The sequence below is a fragment of the Alligator sinensis genome, unplaced genomic scaffold, assembly GCF_000455745.1.
Source record: "Alligator sinensis unplaced genomic scaffold, ASM45574v1 scaffold210_2, whole genome shotgun sequence".
Taxonomy (NCBI): domain Eukaryota; kingdom Metazoa; phylum Chordata; order Crocodylia; family Alligatoridae; genus Alligator; species Alligator sinensis.
In genome coordinates, this window is record NW_005841946.1 from 595,872 (window position 1) to 617,856 (window position 21,985).

Genomic DNA, 21,985 nt, shown 5'->3' on the forward strand with positions numbered 1-21,985 from the left:
CTAGAAAGGAACATTTCTGTGCCCTCTGTTACCTGGCTAGATCCAGCAGGAACTGTGCTGCTCTGACTGCATTACCTGACTGTCAATATTACAGACTGTTATTGTGCATTGACTATACAACTATAGTCAATAGCTACGGAGCTGTCTACATGAACCAGGGGCCTTTATCACTATCAAAAATGGAAGTGTGCCAATCAATTACATGAGACTTCACACAGTCAAGAGGGGAAAGGAAAAATAACATGAGGAATTGCTCCCAGGATGAGGTTTGTAGGTGAATTTATGATTTCATCACCAACTTGGTTTAATAAGGTTGATTTGTATCCCTAGGCATGGAGATGAAGCAGAGGGCTTTTATTGCACTACTTATTGAGCCCTGAATCTGTCTGCAGAAAGCATTTAAGCGTGTGCTTTCCTCCAACCACCTGCTTAAGTTTCACTGGCTTCAATACAATTCAAGCAGGATGCAGGCTCTTAGAAGCATGGCTCATCAACCCCACCCCGTGCCGTGCTGCATGACCATGGCTGTACTGCCTCTGCCTCCAGAGCCAGGGAGGCAGCCTTACCTTGGGAACTGTACTCAGACAGGCTTGCTCACCTAGTGAGGAGGGCTTTAAAACTAGGCTCCCTAGGGGGATGGAGACCAAAGCCCTGAGGCAAGTCGGGAAGTGGGAGACCTGGAGGAAGAGCAAGCAGGAAGGGGCGACAGGGGAGGTGCTCTCATACTTTCTGAGAAATCAGGGCAATCGACTAGTTAGCTCAGGTGCTTGTACATGAATGCACAGAGCCTGGGAAACAAGCAGGAAGAAGTGGAAGTCCTCGCACTATCACGGAGCTATGACGTGATTGGAATAACAGGCTTGGTGGGAGCTCGCATGACTGCAGCACTGTCATGGATGGGTACAAACGGTTCAGGAAGGACAGGCAGTGGAAAAGAAAAGGAGGAGTTGCATTTTATATAAAAGAATCATAGGATTGCTAAGAGCTCCAGGATGAAACTGGAGAGAGGCCTGTTGAAAGTCTCTGGGTTAAGGTTAGAAGAGAGAGCAACCAGGGTGATGTCGTGGTGGGGGTCTGCTATAGACCACCAGACCAGGAGGAAGTGGTGGATGAAGCTTTCTTCAAACAGCTAGTGGAAGTTTCCGATCACAGGCCCTGGTTCTTATGGGGGACCTTAATCACCCTGACATCTGCTAGGAGGGCAATTCAGCAGTGCACGGGCAATCTAGGAAGTTTTTGGAGAGTGTTGGGGACAACGTCCGGGTGCAAGTGTTGGAGCAGCCAACTAGGGGCCATGCTCTTCTTGACCTGCTCCTCACGAACAGGGAAGAATTGGTGGGGAATGTGGCAGTAGATGGCAACTTGGGCACCAGCGACCACAAGATGATTGAGTTCAGGATCCTGAGGAAAGGAAGGATGAAGAGCAGCAGAGTAAGGACCCTAGACTTCAGAAAAGCAGACTTCAACTCGATCAGGGAACTTATGGGCAGAAAGGATCCCCTGGGAAGCCAGTCTGAGGGGAAGAGGAGTCCAGAAAAGCTGGCTGGACTTTAAAGAAGCCTGACTGAGAGCGCAGAAACAAACCATCCCGATGTGCAGGAAGACTAGCAAGTATGGCAGAAGACCAGCCTTTTTCCTTTTTCACCTCAGTCCTCACAGACAAGGGAAGCTCCCAGACTACTGCACTGGGCAGCACAGTTTGAGGAGGAGGGGAGCAGCCAGCAGTGGTGAAAGAACAGGTTAGGGACTATTTAGAAAAGCTGGACGTGTACAAGTCCATGGGGCCGGATGGGATGCATCTGAGGGTGATGAGGGAGATGGCTCATTTGTGACTGCAGACCCGTTGGCCATCATCTTTGAAAACTCATGGCAATCAGGAGAGTTTCCAGATGATTGGAAAAGGTCAAACATAATGCCCATATTTGAGAAAGGGAAAAAGGATGATTCAGGGAACTACAGACCGGTCAGCCTCACCTCAGTACCTGGAAAAATCATGGAGCAGATCATTAAGGAATCAGTTTCTAAGCACTTGGAGAAGAAGGTGATTAGGACCAGACAGCATGGATTTACTAGGGACAAGTCATGCCTGACCAACCTGATTGCCTTCTGTGATGAGATGACTGGCTCTGTGGATGTAAGGAAGCTGCAGGCGAGCTAAGGAAGTACGGGCTGGCAGAATGGACTGTAAAGTGGACAGAAAACTGGCCAGAGCATCGGGCTCAGAGGGTAGTAATCAATGGCTCAGTGTCGAGTTGGCAGCTGGTATCAAGCGGAGTGCCCCAGGAGTCAGTCTTGGGGCCAGTTTTGTTTAATGTCTTCATCAATGACCTGGTAGATGGCACAGAGTGCACCCGCAGCAAGTCTGCAGATGACTCCAAGTTGGGGGGAGTAATAGATACATTAGAGGGTAGGGCCAGGATTCAGAGTGACCTAGAGAAATTGGAGGATTGGGCCAAAAGAAATCTCATGAGGTTCAACAAGGACAAGTGGAAAATCCTGCACTTAGGACAGAACAATCCCATGCACTGGGACAGGCTGGGGGCCAACTGACTGGGCAGCAGCGCTGCAGAAAAGGACCTAGGGGTGACAGTGGACAATAAGCTGAATTTGAGCCAGCAGTACGTCCTTGTTGCCAAAAAGGCTAATGGCATCCTGGGCTGCATTGGTAGATGAGTTGCCAGTAGCTCAAGGGAAGTGATTATTCCCCTCTATTCAGCACTGGTGAGCTCACCTGTGAAGTCCTGCATCCAGTTTTGCCCCCCCCCCTCCCCCCACTACAGAAAGGATGTGGACAAATTGGAGAGAGTCCAGGGGAGGGCAATGAAAATGGCTGGGGCACATGACTGATGAGGACAGACCGAGGGAACTGGGCTTGCTTAGTCTGGAGAAGAGAAGACTGAAGGGGATTTAACAGCAGCGTTCAGCTGCCTGAAGAGGGGTTCAAAGAAGATGGAGCTGGACTGCTCAGGGGGTATCGGCTGGACTCCATGATCTTCCGAGGCCCCTTCCAGCCCTCATGTCTATGACATGTATGAAATAGCAGCCTTCAACTGCCTGAAGGGGGGTTCCAAAGAGGATGGAGCTGTTCTCAGTGGGGGCAGATGACAGAACAAGGAGCAACGGGCTCCAGTTGCAGCAAGGGAAATTTAGTTTAGATATTAAGAACAATTTTCTCACTAGGAGGGTAGTAAAACACTGGAACAGATTACCCAGAGAGGTGGTAGAGTCTCCATCCTTGGAGGTTTTCAAGACCTGGCTAGACAAAGCCGTGGCTGGGATGATCTAGTTGGGGATGGTCCTGCTTTGAGCAGGGGGTTGGACTAGATGACCTCCCGAGGTCCCTTCCAAACCCTAATTTTCTACGATTCTATGCGCCAGTATAAAGATACTAGAGATACCCTTCAGTGCCTTCCTGAATTGGGCTCTGAGCACAGAGCCGTGTGATACCCAGAGAAGGATAATGTCCCAGTCAAATGCTCACAATCTAAATTAGTTAGCTGATACAGATCAGACATGGACTACAGTCATGGACCAGATTAGTTGAAGGGTTTAGGTCTTTCCCCAGCAGCAGGATGCGAGAATTAACCAGGCCTCGCACTGTGCTGACTATGGAAACAAGGTGAGACTCAGACCTTGTCAGGCTTCATACAACAAGCGGTTTGGCTCTCCAGCACTTTCAGCCAAGGGTGGGCAAGATTCCCCAGCGGTTTGCATGTGCAGGTGGAATCCTTACTTAATGGCTGCAAAGGAAACGGACACAGAGGCAATGAACATCTGATCTGCTCCGCAAACGGAGCCTGAGTATCACAGCCACACAGTGCAGCCAGAAACAGCCCCGATCGCTCCAGACACCTCCATGATATTCTGCAGGGCGATGCTTTGGAGCTGGGCAATTGGGAGAGACAGAGAAGTCGATTCTTTTTTTTTTTTTTGTAACTTCTTACCGTGACTGGCAGGGGTGCGTGTTACACTTCCTGATCTGGGGCTCCGGGCGAGTTGCACGCTGGCACTCGCTGTCATTCACCAGTGTCATGGTCTTGTTAACAATTCTCGTGCAGGACACGATGGTTTTCCGCTCACCTGAAAGCGAAACCAAATCAAAGAACTAGAAATCAAGAAGCTAGTTAATTGTCCGGGGCTGCAAACTATTTAAGATCGTGTGACTGAAATAGTCTCTAAAGCAGAGTTCTCTCTGCCCACCACGACATATCACTGGTACAGCTAATGTCTGCAGGTGATTTGTTCCTGGTCTTCTCTGCCCTCTCTCTAAACTGCACTGTCTTGCCAGGAAAACTGCATCTCTTTCTGCAATGATCATGCTCTGGCAGTGTTAGCAGGCTGAGCAGTATCTTCTAAGTCTTAATGTAAATGCAATCTTGAAAGCAAACTGCTTGGACCTGGGTTGCTACTACACATGTCGCCATGACTCCCACATCACCTAATATAGGAATGAACAGCAAATGACTAATAATGACCTCTGATAAAGCCCTCCACTTGAGCTTCCTGCTGAACAGCTGGGCTTCTCTGTCTTCTCCTCCTTTACACTGACTGGCATCCAACTTATTTAATGAAGTGAAGGACAAGTCTTTAAAGGAGTGATCGATTTAAAGAAACTGGACTTAAGGCAGATTTTACCAGCAGCAAAATGAGCAGACAAAATATCAATCCTTTCCAAGCCTTGAGCACTACCTTCAAAACAACTGCTGACTGGAGACACCAGGTTCAAGAGCAGTTCTGCTATTTCCAGGTCAGTTTGGTCTACGCATCAACTGATAAAGGGGCCATAGTGCCACCAAGCCAACCGAAATGTGGCTCTTGGGTTCAACGTTTTACTAACATGTGAAAACACGGCGTTGGGACAGTAAGACAGCCACTTTGACAAGACAAATCAACATTGAAGTCCCTGGAGGAAAACGTCACCAGCGTACCATGTCACTTGAACTTTATAATACTATGTATTTTGAATGGGCTTCTGCCACCGTAACCTGAAGTCGGACCGCACAAACAGAGCTCCCGTGATTTGCAACCAACAGGAAAAAGAAATCCATTAAGATCTGTTAGTGGAGAATCCAGTGTAATGTGAAGACTCGATATATGCTCCTGATGACTGAAAGCGCGATTGGTTCAGAATCGTAAGTGAGTTCGTGCAGTCTGAGAGTCCCAGATGGAAGTGGTGAGATGTGCCTGAAAACCAAAGTGCTTAAGCACAGCAGATGTATCCAAGACTACTGCTGGTGGGAGGCTTGCTGCCAGAGCAGACATTAGTGGCCCTCCCCATGTGGCCGGACTATTATACATAAGACACTGCAAAGAGGTTTCAAGTTTGCTCTCGTGACACTGCAAAGAGGTTTCAAGTTTGCTCTCATGAGGGCTCACTGGCTGGAAGAAACTGGGATTTTCAAAGGAAATTAAAGAGGTCAGATTTTAAATCAGTGCTTTCTAGAAAGAAAATTAAATGAAGCGGTTCACACAGTGACACTGGCAAACCTGTCACAGGACAGGCTGAACACGCTTTAGCTCCACGATAGGATGGATAGATGGGGTTAGTGCCATGCAGTGGTGGTTGTGAAGGGGCCCTGGGGAGAGATTTAGTTTCCAGGACAGACTTAAAGTTACCTCTCCTCCTTGCAGGAACCTAACAGATGGCAGCAGCTGCAGTGTTCCCCGCTGTCTGCTTCTGGTCGACAGCAGGTGAAACTACCTCTGGGCATCCTGTTGTCTGGGACAGGCCCACTGAGAAGCACAATCTGCAGAGTGCTAACGTGCACCCAGAAAGCTCACCCTTCGTTAACTGTTGCTCATGCAATCTGCAGCGAGTTGTCATGACCGACAACCCTCCTCCCCTTTGTCCTCGGGGAAGGAAGCTTCTCTCGGCCAACATCCAGGCACACCTGTGAAAACTCTGCTCCAAGAATCTGACAGGGCCTGGAGACACGGGGCTGCACACGGTGCCGCGAGCCATCAGCGAGGCACTCATCCAGGTGCAGCTCTGTCATGCGGTAACGAGCCAACAGAGAAGTGGCCCTGCCAAAAGCCTGGGCGTAAATCAGCAGTTGGGACGCAGATGAGAAGCTGATAGATGTAGTGAAAACGAGCTTTGCTTTGACCCTACGGTCGTGGCTGTTTTCATTTGCGTCCCGGGTTCTGGCAGTGCCGGCTTCTTTCCTGCCTGCCTGTGCAAACCCCGCACAAAACGACTACCCCCTGCTCCCACCCGGCCTTACCTCCGCCACACTGCACGCTGCATCCTTCCCAGCCGCTGTGCGTCCAGATGTACAATGAATCCGGCTGCTTTTCGGGTTCGCTCCCGTTTTCGGCGGTGTAGTTTACGGGGATGGTGTACTCGTAATGAATTCCGTAATTTTGGTCGTGGAATAACAGCACCTGGTTTGGCAGCAGAAGAAAGGCTGTCACGAGATGCTGAGCGGTACCAGGGTGCAGAGTTGGTGAAGCTAGGGTGCTAGGGTGAGGCTGACGCTGTCTCATGTGCCACAGGAGCGGCACCCAGCTCTTTACCGAGTTACCTGAATAAAGGTGGCTTGTTCTTCAGGGGTAAAGGTGCTCGGTACTTCAGAAAAACCAAGTCATTTAGGTCAACGTCTACATCTCGAATTTGGGGCCTAGATTTAGGCAGTCAAATCTGAGGAATTTGGCTTTTTTTTTTAATTGATTTTTGGCATCCAGTGCAATCAAGTTGGCCTCTGGCTATCAGAACAGAAGTAATTAGACTGCAGGAAACATTATGTCAACTTTATGTTCACACGGCAATTATATTTATGACCACAGGGGATTAAAAAGTCATTCACTCTATATGCCTAAATTTGCTTCAGGAAGTCAGGTTCTCTATGAGGCCTATCGGCTTGTTCAGACTTCTGGATGGGTGAGCTGGGAGGGTGCAAGGAGGTCCTGACTGCGACACAGGATCGCTTCCCAACTGACTGGTATCCGAGTTTATTAATGTGAGTGATGCTTATTAACACAAAGCTCATTTTACAACTTAAACAAGTTAACCTCCCCCAACCCCAAACCTAACAGCTGATGTGCCCTGGAAAATTATGTTAAGTAGAATATACATATCCCTCTGCTCACAGACAAGCCATGTGAATGGGATTTAATAGGTTCTCCATACATATAGGTGTATTCTGAGGGAGAAAGGACTCATGCTTTTCCCCAACAAAACACGTTTTTTGGTCACGTTATTGGCTCTATCTGAGTTCTCACTTCTCCGTGACATTGCTGCTGTGGGTCAGAGATGAGACACTTGCATTTAACAGCGTGCGACTCTCAGCTAGGCCATTCCCAACCTCCATGCTCCGTGAAATTCACTGACTGGGATGACTAGAAGTAAGAAGACGCTGGAGGAAGGTGCTTTGCATTTACTCATGATGGGATCACAGTCCTGGGTCTGTTTTGGACTGACAGAGGGGCCCGATCTGACTCACTAGTGTAAATCAGGAGTGACCAGCACACTTAGGGGAGTCTCCCTGCTGTGAAACCTCACGACGAGATCAGATGGGCCCATTTCCCCTATCCTACGATTTACTGTGGGAGGTAAGGATGGGCTGGGAGGGCTTATTAAAAGAAAAGGATCAGTTTTCTGGGCAATACACACTCAAACATACACATATACATACATACATACACATACACACATGTATACACACATACACACGTACACACCTACATACACACACACATATACATACATACATATACACACATACACACATGTATACATACACACATACACATACATATATACACATACACACACATGCACACACATGAATGCACACATGCGCACACGCACAACTTGCATAGTTTGATTTCAGTAATAAACACGACACCAACAGACGGCTCCCTTGCATACAATTAATGTTACACAGTCACCTCACTAGCAGCTAGGCAATTATTCAGAAAGGTAGGCTGTCAACTCCAGCCTCCTAAGGCATGGGAAAACTACCCTATCCAATAAGTCAGTAGTGCAGAAAACCTATATGGGCTGAACATTTGGGCTTGACTTGCAACAGTGGACATCCTGTGTATCTGTGCAATGCATGGTGAGGCCAGCAGCTTGGAGGCTGTTCTGCACAGCACAGAATCCGGCAGGGAAAGTCTCTGCTGTCAGATATGGGAAACAGGAAAATTTCTGTTCTTGGTCTGAGGGCGTTCCATTATTTTGCACCCAAATCCAACATGATGGCTGCTGCGAACCAGACGATCGTCATGATAAATTTGAAGAGGGATGGCTGCCCTGCAGAATCCAAGATGTTAGACGATTTGCTGAGAACTCAGATCCCTCCCAGCCTTGAGTGCAGCCCGTGAGATACAAGCAGCTCCTTCTACCGAATGAAGGAAGCAGTCAGGTTTAACGCTGCTCTGTGCCCTGCAACGTTCGGTTTTCCTCTGCTGCCAAGAGGAGGTCTCCTGCAGGCCTAGCTACACAAACAGCCATCCATCCAAGAAATATACTTACAGTAATGCATTTGGAGAAACGCCCCAAGCATTCAAGTATTAAAAAACAGCTCCTTAAAAGACATCCTTATTATCTCAATATGGGGGAAAAGAGACCGGCGAATTGAAGGTCCCATATGAAACCAATTTCATGCAATTTTGTAGCCACGTATAATTTGTGCGTGTGTATAATTGGTTTCAAATGCAGGTCACAATGGATGGAGCGAGGCTTCTGGCTGTTTGTCAGTCAAGTGTGCCCCGCCATTGTTTGGACAACGGTTTTCTATTTGGAGGTAACTGGCAAGTGTCCTCCTCGTTCTTGTGTTGAAAGAATTAAAACCGCTATCCTGTTTCAAGGAAAGGATTAATATTGGACTTGAGGAAAGAGCTTCAAATAAATGACATGCTGGCGCAAATGAGCTGTGTTTATTACTCTCCCAATGACTTTGGGCCGCACGTTTGTTTTAATGGCTGATAATAGTCTCTCCCCAGTTTCTAAAGCTCTTCCAGGAGGGAGGAAGGAACCTCACTTCTCTTCAGATCTACAGGAAAATGCCAGTTTGTATGGTAATGAATGGTAATGAATGGTTTTGGTGGAGAAAATTCACTGTCATGGGACATCTCATCTAATTGTTTTCCTGCAGGGAGTGGGGGGATTGCTTCCATTAAAAAAAAAAAAAAAGACATGCACATTTGCTACAGCCACGCCAAGCCTTGGGATATTCAGATCTAGCACAAGCACAGAAACCTTATGTCACATTTTTCCATATCCAAACCTGGGAGCGTTCCTTTATCTATATAGCGTGAAAGGCTTGTTTTCAGGGGGAAGGTCTGGATCTCAGCCGAACTGTTAAGTTGACATCCTTAATGCTGAAGCAGCCATCATGGACATCTGAGTTTCCAAAGCCCCTAACAGAGTAACTAGAACATGCACTTCTGGGTACATGGGGATAGTCTCTTTGGGCACCTATACGTGTACTCTGGGGGTGGGAGGGAGGGTACGTTTTTATTAGAGGGGCTCTCGGGTGCTGCTCTAATTAAAATGTGTCTCATTAAAATTAAAGTGTCTCATGTGTTCAGTGTCCCACGTTTCAAAATGGTGGTGGAGGCACTTTAACTAATGCACATTTGATGAGCTTTAGTTAAAACGCCCCTGCTGCCATTTTGAAACGCAGGATTGCTGAATATATGAGACGCTGCAGCACGCTGAAGCATACCGGTTACAATGCTCCAGCAGACTCGGTTAATTGAGTCTGCTTCGACACGTTCCAATCAGATCGTGTTGGCGCACACGTTAAAAGTCTGAGTTCCAGTTTTGCAGCTGGCCTCATAGGTAGCTTTGAGTAAGTCCCTCAAGCCCTTTGGTAAATAGAAACGAGGATGCGAATGCTCCCTTGCACGAAAGCCCTACTAGGAACGTCATGTCGTGCTTGGGGTTAATTTTAAAGGGAAACTCTATCGTGTATCTGAGCTTTTGAAACAGCGCAATGGAAAGCTTATACAGCGAAAGCTGGAGTGGTCACAGCAGTTTCAAGGGGAGCCCTAAAAGTCCAGGTGAGGAAACACTCTGAGATGTTTAATGCTTAGCTGTGTCTAAAGACAGTTTTGGTAATTAGGGGAGGCAAAAAGTCATAGAGATAAGAAACAGCATAGAGAAAAATGTAAGTGGACAGAAAACAGAAATTACAGGAAGCAGAGCAAACTGCGCACTTATGAAGGCTTCCATTCCAGAGGTGCAGAGCATTTGGCAAACGCTCATTTATTAACATCTGTGCGAGTCAAATACTATCGTCTCCATTTTACAGGGGTAGAAACGGAATTAAAAAAACCATGAAGTGACGCTCCCCAAGTTACTCGGCAAGTCAGGGACAGAGCTGGGAAAAGCATCCTGCTCTTCTGAGCCTGAAGGTCTCTTGACTCATTTGGCCATGCTTATAAAGTAGCATGGTTGGCTAACAGAAGGACCAAGCAGACAACTGCAGCAACACTTAAATCTTTAAAAAATATCACAGGAAATGTAAAACCCAGGCATCATCCAAGGCCAAGAACGGCACAGGTTTTGCACACTCACTGAACTTGCACGTTTTCTGATATGTATGAGCAAAAATGACATTCAAACGCTGCATACTTGGCATGAGCTGACTCAGCTATTTGGCCAATGTGTTTTTGCAGGAGCCAACGGGCATCTGCATAGAAAACAAAGGCCCTTGGAAAACTGCACCCATAACAATGTCTTTGTGTCTCACTGTCTGATGTATATCATAGATTCAGCCTCCTCTGGAGATTAGCGTGAAGCTTTCTATGGAGCCTGCCTGTTGACACAAACCAAGTTTCAGTGTTACACAGGCACTGTGCTCGCCCTCTGACTTTCACAAGCAGCCCCTGAAACCCTGCAAAAGAAATCGAGGGAGGGGGGACAGGGGAATAAGGGGGAGACAACAGAATACCTCTGGGTGGGGAGGAAGCAAAAAGTATAGTTTAACTTGGAGCTTGGCTTCACAGCCTCTATTGCTGCATCGCTTAAGAAACACAAAGAAAGAACATAAAGTTACCATCAAATGCAGTGGTATTTTAGTTGGTCCTTTGGCAGAGATTTTCTCCCACAGCCCCCTTCGGACGTAGCGGACGGTGGTGCCTGCGATCTGAAACTCGCCGGGAAGCTCAATTTTCCAGTCGCTGTTAATGGATCTCTTACTGGAATCTTTTAAAGCTAGAAAGAATCAAACAGCACAGAAGGAAATGAAAGCAAATCCACCATGAAAAGACAGGCCACTGCCATTCAACCCCTAGGCCACTGCGAGAGGCAGTAATCTAGTTACAGAGGGGAGTTTAAAGGAAAGATAACAGCATTACTGATTTAGGTGACAAGGTGGCTGAAGTCTGCATTTTGGTGTATGAAGGATCTCTGATCACCTTAACATTGCTCTTACGAAGATGAATGTCATGTAAACTGGCATTGCCCAGAGTTTTACCACCTTAAAATCGTTAGGATCTGCTTTCTAAAGAATTCAAAGCTTCTAGGTATTGAGGCATCGTCTCTGCCTCCCTTCCCTTCCCGCTGCTCAGGAATTCAAGGGAAAAAGAAAGAAAAATTGTGCCATGCCTTCTGCAAATGAAAAGCAAAGAACTTGCAAAGCGACTTGACTGTGCAACGCCTACTTGTACTGGGGAGCGTATGCTCCCTAAGCAAGTCTCTGGCAGTCAGTAGTACAATGCGTGGGCACCAATCTATTCCTTATCAAATGTATTTTGGGACCCATACTACAAGCATATTATCACATAACGCTTATACCCCAAATTGTAAAGCGGCTCAAATTATTCAAGGGTTTTTCTGCGGCTTTCAAAGGGTTTGAATTTAGGTTTAAACATAACACTGAAGGACTGCAGCATCTTGCCAATGCACAGGAACCATCAAGCAAAAGCAACTGGTTTCTGACTAGAGAAAGAAAGACACTTACTAGCTCATTTTTCTCATCCAAGCTGAGTGAATGGCAAACAGCAAACAGAGAGCATGAATTAGTACACGGTGAGTTAGATTTACATCGTTCTTCCTGTAACAATCTTCAAATGTTACTAGCACCACAAGTTGTATTTGAAATGTAAGGACCACGTGTGTTGGCGTGTGCATATCAAATGTGTGTCAGCATGCAGTCATCTGATATTTTGGAAATACATGTGTCCACAGTGCAAGGAACTACATGAGTGTAGGGTGAAAATCGATTTGAGTGTGGTTTAAAGATTATACTCCAGCCCAAATGCTCTTAACTTTTGGGAGATGAGCGACACTAATAGATTAGAAAAACCCGGCCATTCAGATGCCACTGCAACAGGCTCCACAGAAGAACCTACCAGACCAGAATAGTTCTCCAATCCTCCTTGATTGTTTGAGGATAACTGATAGCAAACCCATCATGCAGCTCATGCTTCCCTTTTTATCCTTGCAACTGCAAGGATCTTTCTGTGACACTGTCACATCTATTAACATCAGCCGCTGTAGGATGAAGCAGGGTCAAAATCTCACTGTCTCTAAAAAGAAGCCTGGCTTTAACAGGCAAAACTTGTACAGTCTTATCTAGGCTGCCTGTTCTGTACCTGATTGAAGTACGACAGCTTAGCACTTTGGGCCAAAGGTTCTTGTTTAAATCTGTATATAATATGTGCAGAGCCGTAATGATGCATTTAGCTCTAATCTCTCCTATCAGCAATAATATGGTTTTGTGAAGGATTTTTTTTTTTAATTCCCCCCTTCCACCCCCCAAAAATTAATGTCTGAAAGATATTTCCTAAATCTTCTCTGGCGGAAAGCTAATGAAACCTCTCTAGGCTCCAAGACTGCAAGGGTCTAAGAGTAATTTTGCTGAGATTGCAGGCACTTGCGTTCTGCTGGTGTTGGATAGAGTCCTTGACTCGCCTTTCGTGTGGCTATCACCCAAGTGCTCTGAACGCAAAGGGTGGGAACCGGCCGCAAGACACCTTTGATCGTGCCCTGTGGTATAAGGGTCTAATGTGTGTTGGGACAACATCATGTTCTGGCTGATCCTGAGCACCATGCACGATGCAGTACAGCCCTACGACTGCTCTTCAGAGGCCGCCTTGGTCGCAGGTGCTCCCTGGGTTAGGGAGACGGAAAGGCAGCTCTCTCACTGCAGGATGTAGCTTGTTGATCTGTCTGCTCTCAGATTTGGGGACAAAGGCAAGACAAATCTTGGCTGCTTGTGGCCTTGATGGAACCAGGACAAGATGGGCAGGCACAGCAGGCAGCAGGTGAGGCTGGCACACTAAGAACCCTTTCAAAGTCTTGTTGCTGTTAACATCTGTGCCAGTCTAGATCCTTGCCACGGACACATTTCCACCTGCTGGGATGTTCACAGCTTGTGAACATCAGCATCGCTTGGGATGTTTTAGGCAGGCCCACAAATTATGAAGGAGTATTAGGTGCTGATTCTCACTCCATTGAATAAGCTCCACTGAGTAATGTTGGGCCCAGGTTGGTGCCTACACATGCAATGCACCATGGTTAGATACGGGGATCCAGGTCATTATCTTGGGCTTTCAGAAAACACCCGAAGTCAACTGAAGTCCTCTCCTTGAAATTGCTGGCTCTGCATCAGGCTACTGGATAGAACCGCAAACCACCAGGACTCCAGCACTTGAAAATAAGTTACAGCACAATAAGGACCCAATCCCACTTCATTTTCATTGGTGTAAATCCAGCTGAAATTGGGGGAGGTTGTGTGTTCAGACTTCAGGGGGTGAAAATATCTCCCCTTGAAAACAGCCCAGTAGGAAAAAAAAGCAAGAAAGATCCTAGCACAGAAAGCGTGGAAGGCAACTCTACTAATTTAGAAGCAAAGATATCTGCAATTTCACCCGCTTCCCCTCGGAAAGAGCTGCGGTATGTGCATCCGCTGTCTCAGCTTTCCCTTGCTTGAGAGATGGCTCCATACAGAGGGAGCGTTGCATATTCATTTTCCCATTTGCACACCCATTGTAAAAGTGAAGCGTGGTTTTGGCAAGGTTTGGTGATGAAGACAAAAGTGCTGCAAAGCAAAGAGGTGAATCCTGGTCTTGCAGACAGAAAAATCCAGGCTGCCTTCCCTGTGAAGATTCACATACCATGGATGATGGGGACAGTCGTCTGCAGGTGTTTTCTCAGCAACTGGGTACAGCTTTCTGTTTTCAAGGTTAACTAGATCTCCTGACCGATCTGTTCTTTAATAAAGTGTTTGCTTAACCTGAAAGGTTGAAGACCCAGGTTATTAACTCGCAGTTAAAAAAGATGAACCTTGCTTCTAATTAAATTAATGTGTAGGGGGAACAGGGGACGGGACTGGCCTAGGACTCTGTCAAGTTGATGGAAAAGTTCCTGTCGGCTTAACCAGGCTTTGGATAAGCCCCTGCCAGCTTCCACACCCCCTTGGGCTTTCATTACATTCTGTATTATTCTTTAATAAGTTTGGAAGGGCAGGACATAAACTTCCCACCAACTGCAGGACTGGCCTTTTTTTCTCAGTGGGTTCTAATCAAGCGTGAAGCATGTGTATAATCACAGGGGACCGTTCGTTAATGATCTTCCTCATCTGAGGTGGCCAAAGACTCAGGTAACACGTGATGTAGGTATTATTACGAAGCGTGCTTTGAGAACTGAGAGGTGAGATTGCCCCGACTGCAGGAGAAAGCAAGAGAGTACCATGAGGATGCTGGGGGTCCTAATGACATTAGCTTGCAGCCTCTGGCATCTTCTGCACTTCTCTTTGTGCTACCAGAGCTTCTCCAGAGGATCCCTGCCCTGAGGAAGGGCTTGTGGACAGGTGCAGCCTCACACTGAATTTTCTGGTCTGAGCTCTGTAATGCACAGTAGGAGGAATATGCATCCCCCTGGCTACTCCTCCGGACCGTTCACTCCCACCACGGGTTGTCCCCTGAATCCAACCCAAGGGTCAAGGTGCCATAAACTTCCTCAACTCAGATGGGGAGAGTCTCATAAGAATGGTCCCTTCTAAGCACAGATCTGAGTAGTGTGACTGCCCTGGTATTAATGGCACCACAAGACAGTTTGTAACTTGTTTGATTGTTAAAGAAAAAAAAAGAAAAGAAGCCCTTGATTGTTGATTGCAAACCTCAGAAAACTGTCCAGAGCCACAGCAGGTTGGGAGGAGGCTGGTTTGTTCTCCACAATGGTGAAGCCACCTCTGCAGCATGTTGGGATGAGCATTTCATGGGCGCAGGACAACACAGAACGCGCCCAAGTGTTCATCCAGTGAAAGTCCTGGGTAGGATGCAAGTACATCTGCTGGGAAACAGCTCCTTACTCAGTGTCTGAGGCAAGCACTCCTACTCTTGCAAAAGACCCCGGGGGGAGAGGGTTAATGAGAGCACAGAATAAGCAACTTTACTCCCCTTTTATAGGGAAACTGAGGCACAAAGTGAGGAAAAAGGCCACCCAATGGATCAGCAGCAAAGCTGCAAACAGAGCCCAGGGACAGGTTCTTTTTTCTGCCAGGAACTGTTTGGATTTGAATGAACACAATCAATCAGGGAGGAAATTCTAGCTCTCCAGCTCTCGGGCATAACTCCTTCTCTTCTTCACCCCTACACCCGAGTGTGGCTGAAGGGATGGCTGGATGTGAAGCCAGCTCTTCCAACATTACTCCAAGTGAGAATTCTCCTCTCCTCTAAAGGAGCTCTCATCCAGCAGCACAAAGGCAGCAGAGTGCACTGTGCAATGGGGCATGCACCTTCTGGGTACTTACTACTACCCAGCTCCTTTGGGGTCTTCACTCTGCACTGGGGCTGTCCCAGCAAAAACCACTTCACTGCACTGTGCAATGGGACATGCACCTTCTGGCTACCCCAATTCCTCCAGGGTCTTTGCCTTGCACTAGGGCTGTCCCAGCAATAACCGAAGATATTGTTCCTCATCAGGAACCCATGTCTGACAGCTCATATTTTGTCTGTCCTATGCTGCAAACTCTTCAGGAGTAGAAGGCCTACAGAAATGGTTAACACTGAGCAGCCAGGACAGACTGCCAATGAGACATGACTTTCTTCTGGAGGTATCAGGTATTTTTTTTTATCTTGCATCTCTGCTCTCTGGCTCAAACTTTTACAGTAGAAAATTAAGAAATAAAACCAAACTAAACTCCTTTAACTGTTCTCTTCCTCTTAGGCTAGGGGACAGGAACCTACCAATCAACCTATATCTAAACCTGGCATCCAGTCAAACTTTTATTTCCACTCAGAGTTCCCCCGACTCACTTCCCAGCCCGTGGACACTGCAGAGGCGTTTCCTGTTCAAGGTGGTTTTTAAGTATTAAAGCCAGCTAAGTCAGCCAGCGTGGGCTGAATGTGGGTGAGGGGGTGGGAGGAAATTCTTCAGGAACTGCTCCCAGCAAATGCAATAAAGATTTCAAATTACATTGGGTTCATTTCCAAAGTGCTATACCCAGGCCTGGTTGGAAGCAGGGCTTCATTGGGCTAAATTTCACAAGTGTGATTAAAAGAGGGAATCTTTCCAAGCTTAGGCCCTGTGTTAAAATGCAACTGCATCCCTCATGCCTTACTGAAATCACAGCGGGTGGAATCTGATTTCCCAGATATCTTGTCTATCTAGCCAAAGGCTCACTGTTGATATCCTGAGGCTTAGGATAACAGGACACTGCATATTTTTCTGTGGCTAGTGTCATGAGAAAGAGAGAGTTTTGGAAGGCACAAGCAGGTCTTTCTGGCTACCAGCCATGAACTTTGAGCTGAAATAATATTGGGGGACTTCCATGCAGTCAGATGACTAACAAGCACTGCAGGTGGGAGAAACTCTCTTGGCCCTTACTTAAATGCCCAGATATTTAAAATATTGTGCGTGACCAGGCTAGCAGTAACAGTACCACAGCAAGATCCTGGTGCTGGGCGTTTCAGTCTGTCTTGTACCAGGTGGAAAGGGGCAGAATTATAGAGACAATGCGAGAGAAAACATGCTCCTGGGATTGTTAAGCATCTCACACTGATTTGGTGCAAGCGTGGCATGAAGATCCGCATGAGGGTCCATCTCGTTTGAGCTGAACTGTATGCCTAAGCCTTAGGTGAGGCACATGCACGTAGGGTCAAATGTTGCTCTCAATTATAGCCAAATCTATTGACGTGACACACAGTGGGGTTATACCCATGCAAGCCACTGAGTTACATGCTTGCAACAGAGAGCAGGCCTGAGCTCCCCACATCCAAGGCGAGCTTCTCAGTAATGACACTGCATCTGATAAAGCCCGAGCCCCCTGAGAAGCGCTCAACGTGGCTCCCACCAAGACAAACACAAAGGCTGGCTCCCAGAAGCAGAGTCTTTGCAAAGCTCAAGGTAACACTGGCTCTCTTTGTTTCACCACCGCTTTGCTATGTCAAACATCTGTGTAGGCGGACACCGCTTCCAGAAGGCTGGCTGCGCTGTTAGCAGAAATAACAGGAGCTCCAACACATGCTTCCTACCAAGGAACAGGGGGCGCAGATGCCAGGCTTTGAACCTAGGGGTAAGGAGTGGCCAGGTTCACCCTCTGTTGCTTTAGCACATGGCGTGTGGTCCACCATCAGAGTAAAAAGTGGCATGATAGACAAGGGGAAACACCCTTGATAGGAGGTCTTGCCCAGTGCTGATGCTTTCCTCTGATGCAGAAAAAATAGCAGCATTAGGACAGAAAGCTAAGATCCAATCAGCGTGCCAAGGCTTTTAAGCAGTACCCAGGTATTTGAGGCTCAGGAGCTCCTACAGGCCACTAAGAGGAAGAGGGTTATGAGGCAGGTGCATGTGGGAGTGAGAATCAGGTCTGAAGAGCTCATGTTGCAAGAGATTCATAGATTGGAGAGTTGGAAAGGACCACAACAGATCATCGTGTCTGACCCCCTGCCCCTGGCAGAAAGAGGACCGAGATGACACAGATGGATGCGAAAGGGGACCAACCAGCGGGCAAGGAAAGCCACCACGGTGAAGAAGCTCCACATGGTAGAAGCTGCCAGCAAATATCAGTCCTACCTTGCCTTGGCTGGGTATGTTTTTGTGTGGAGGGCTATAAGACTGAGGCCTCAGCAAGGCCCACAGATATGAGGATGATGGGAGCCATTTAAAATGGTAGATATTTAGAAAGCAAAAGGGGCAGGAGGTATACCTGCTTGTCAACGGAAACAAAAGTCTCATGTTGATCCCACTGGGACTTTTACACTTGAAAGGCTCCTGGCAGAGGTTCATTTGTTGTGCATTATATGAAAGTATCATGTGACAAAATGGGGTCTGGGGTGGTTGCCACTAAGGCACAGAGTTGACAGCCCAGAGATCGCAAGTTCGAGGCCGTTAGCAGAAACGCTCACAGCACGGTCCTATCAGATTCCAACGAATCTGTGAATTCTGCTAAATGCCTTGTCACAAGGACATGAAAAGGAAGGAAAGATGCGACAAAACCATAACATGCCTGATGTTAAACCAGTTTATCCCTGGGCAAAAATGGTGGACCAGCCACAAAGAAACTGCTCATTGAAACAGCAATGTGGCTGCTTGATATTTGCACGTGACATGCGATAAATGTAACGTTTGCCAGGGGCCAACTAGGCAACTTGTAATTTTCCTGTATCCTGTCTTACGAGGTGGAAGTGCGGCACAGCATAACACAGATGAAGAAAAGATGTGGTAGGACCCATCTGTTTGCAGGGTTAGGTACCTGACCCCATGGTGAAGATGGGGGCGTGCGAAGTAACTGGGTGCATACAGAGCCCCAGCAAACATCTGCACAGGACCATCGAGGTGCTCTAGCCGTTTGCTGTGGTTTTTTCCAATCAGCTCCATCAGGACTCTGACAAGCTCCAGCTGATTGGAGAAGCAGTGCCCTTTGGAGTAAAAAACCACAGCAAACAGCTCATTCGTATATTTGGCAACTAACTGTGAATTCAGAGACTCACTCAGATACACATGATCCAGGTTCTAGCATCCTACCCCCCTGACTAAGCCAGTACAGGGTGGAGTTCATATGGCCATGAACCTGAGCTGGTTTTATTTGGGAAGCTTGGTCTGCCGAGTAAGGGGCCTGCTCAGACATAGAAAATTTGGGTTTAATTCCCTGCTCCACCCCAAGCTCGCCGCGGGATCTTGGGTAAGGCACTCAACATGAGAATAACAGCAGTTTGTCTTCTCTTCAGATCACCCCAGAGAGGCAGTCCATTAAGGTTGGTGAGATGAAAGGATACCATGATGACACATAGCTAAAGGCATTTTCAGGTAATGATCCATACTGTCAAGTCCCTAATTCCAGAGGTCAGTAAGACCATAACAAACTTGCTGGTATCCTCTGATCCACCGTGGCCTAAACTACAGTATGGAAGTACTAACCCAGGGCCAGAACCTCTTTCTGTTTCCATGGGGTGCAATCCTACTGTTATCAACAGAACGGCTGAGGATTAGCCCCATTATTTCTGTTCCTTCAGCTTCTAAGGGAAATTCAGAACAATATAAGCAATAGATTGATGGCTGCAATCAGCCTATCTTGGACTTGAACCAGTGTCAGGGATTGGGTGTAAAATGAAAGGGAAATATAGTACTAGAGGACAAGAGGGGTATCATCTGCAAAGTCCCAGTTCAATTCCAGTTTGAACTGGGTGCTACGCTCTTTGTACTCCTTGCCCTGCCCTGTTGTGTTGCATGTCATTTGGCATCTTCTGTGTCCCAAGCTAGAGTCAAGTGCATCCCAAGGACTCTTGTGATCCCTTCAGGACTAACCAGCACCCTATAAACATACGTATTAGCAACCACCCCTAAACCGAACCAAAGAAATGGTGAAAAACTGCAAGAAGAAACACAACAGCTGATTCCTGGAAACAAGGATCCTGCTCCTCTCCATCGCAATGAGAAGAGCCGACATAATACAAGCAAAAGTTGAGTTTAGAAGCAAAATTTTCTTTTTTTTTTCTTTTACCCAGAAAGCTGTGAGCAGGTTTATCCTCCACCACTCGGATCCGGCGAGCACCCGCGGGGATCACAGCTGCTTCGATATAACCTAGGGCAACAAAAGGACACATGGATGAGAGTATCTCACACGCAATCAGAGGCATTCAGTAATTTAGTATCTCCTCGGCACAAAATAAAACCCCAACTCATTGTCATGTCTTGTTGCGGATGGGAAACACTTCAAATGCAGTAACTGTTTTGGTAGCCAAGTTTCAATGCTGGGACTTGCACTGCTGTGACTAATCGCCGCGGCCTGAGGAGGGGGGAAAAATATGTGTGCGCTCCTCAGCTGTGATTGCTAGGGGTTGTGTTTGTGCCTAATTACATGTGCTTCTTGTGTATTGTTTTCTGTTCGTGTGTGGCACTGGCTGGAATATGTTAGGCACCTTCTAGAAGCTGAAGCAAAAAAAAGAGGTTGCCAGCAGCAATGCTGTAATGCACATCACGGGCAGGTAGCTGGTGGGCCTCTGAAATGACATTTGTGTTAGGTGATTTTACCTAAAAAAAGTGATTGCTTTGCATTAAAGCCTGCATTTTAATCCATGCACTTAAGGGAAACTAGGAGGACGGGTTCTTAACTAAACGGCAGGAGGCAAGCTTGAGGGCTGGTAGGAATATATTTATTTTCATCTGCATATTAGGCCTTATGAGAAAGTCCTCTGCGATTTAATGGACGGTGACCTCCTTCCCCTTAAATCAAGCAGTTTTTTACAGATGTAATACTATTGGGTGGTTGAAAAACCCTACAAGGCTGATCTCATTCACCATTAAATTCTACAAGCCAAATCCATGAACTCTGCCCATTTAAACCCACTGAGCTTCTGACCTTCTACATTCTTAAGACTTTTCTACAGAATCCCATTGTATCGTTACAGAAAGTATTGGATTTTATTTTTATGACATTCTGCAGGGTTTTTTTCCCCTCTCATTGGGGTTTAATGTTTAATTATGCGAGGGCTACTGTTAATTTTTAACTATTTTTCATATCAAAAAAGCTGCCTGGGAGATGATGCTTTATTTATTGCTCCCAAAACCTCCTCAATGCAAAGGTTTAATTTAGTGACAGCCTCGACTGAATTTTGGGGCCGTTCACTTCTACATTCTGCTTCCAACTCCGAGGCTTCAATCATGAATTGAAATGCTAAAGGAAGAGCAAACTTTTTTATTACGGCCAGTGCCAACTATGCAAGCCTACAGACCGTTGGCCATTAAATACTCAGTGATACACTGCTGTAACAAGATGAGTAGGGGGGTAATTTAGAACGACCCTGTGCACTTCCAGTTCCAATGGTCTTGAACCCAAAGGGGCTGCAGCTATCAGACTGACAAGCAACGTGCCCTCCCATACTCAATGCTTGGGTCTGGTTCAGCTGCTTTTGATTGCAGACAAGACTGCAGCATAACAAAAGCTGTCAGGTGGTTCTCCCAGCTAATGGGAAGTGTAATCTAGGCTCCATCTGTATGGCAGGATCAGAGAAGCCAATGCAGAAACATGCCAGGGCCATCTGGGATTACACATGTTCCACGGGGTGGTAGCAATACCTTTAAAACAAAGGCTGACGAGCGTTAGGGTCTGATTCAAAGCCCAGGAGTCGAGCCTGTGTAAATGACACTAATCTTGTTAAGACTATGATTGATCCCCTCTAATTGGCCACCCAGTTCATTTCTCAGTGTGGAGCTTGGCTCTTCCCATGGGTTTTTTTTTCTCTCCCTCCCCACTACTTCTTTTAAAGCATAAGTAATTAGCTTTACCTTTCTTGTTTGGTTTGTTTTAAATAGCGTAATGAGGCTGGGCCCCTTCTGGCCCTGCCTTTCTGAAAACAAGACGGCGTCCTAAAGAAAGAGCCCTTGATGTCGGAGCATCCCTGAAGCTGGCTTATTTTAAGGGGAAATACAAATGACTCGCCATGGTTTTCCTACATATTGGAGGGGAAACAGGCAAAAGAAAGGCCTCGCTGGCAGACTTGGCAAGCCCCACACCACAGAAAGCGGTGAAATGGGGTGGTGGTGGGAACGGAAAGGTGGGGCAGGGCAGGGCTGATCGCTTCACCCTTA

General features: G+C 47.0%; 1 protein-coding gene across 1 annotated transcript in view; it reads right to left on the reverse strand.

The window, feature by feature from the left end:
- The window catches only part of ADAMTS17 (ADAM metallopeptidase with thrombospondin type 1 motif 17), a gene marked incomplete at its 5' end in the record, with an annotated part of 251,800 nt that overhangs the window by 58,149 nt on the left and 171,666 nt on the right, over positions 1-21,985 (reverse strand). The window contains 4 exons of the mRNA XM_006020100.3: positions 3,945-4,080; positions 6,225-6,384; positions 11,007-11,164; positions 19,899-19,979. Coding sequence (XP_006020162.1) covers positions 3,945-4,080; positions 6,225-6,384; positions 11,007-11,164; positions 19,899-19,979 — 535 coding nt within the window. The remainder of the gene's footprint in view (positions 1-3,944; positions 4,081-6,224; positions 6,385-11,006; positions 11,165-19,898; positions 19,980-21,985) is intronic.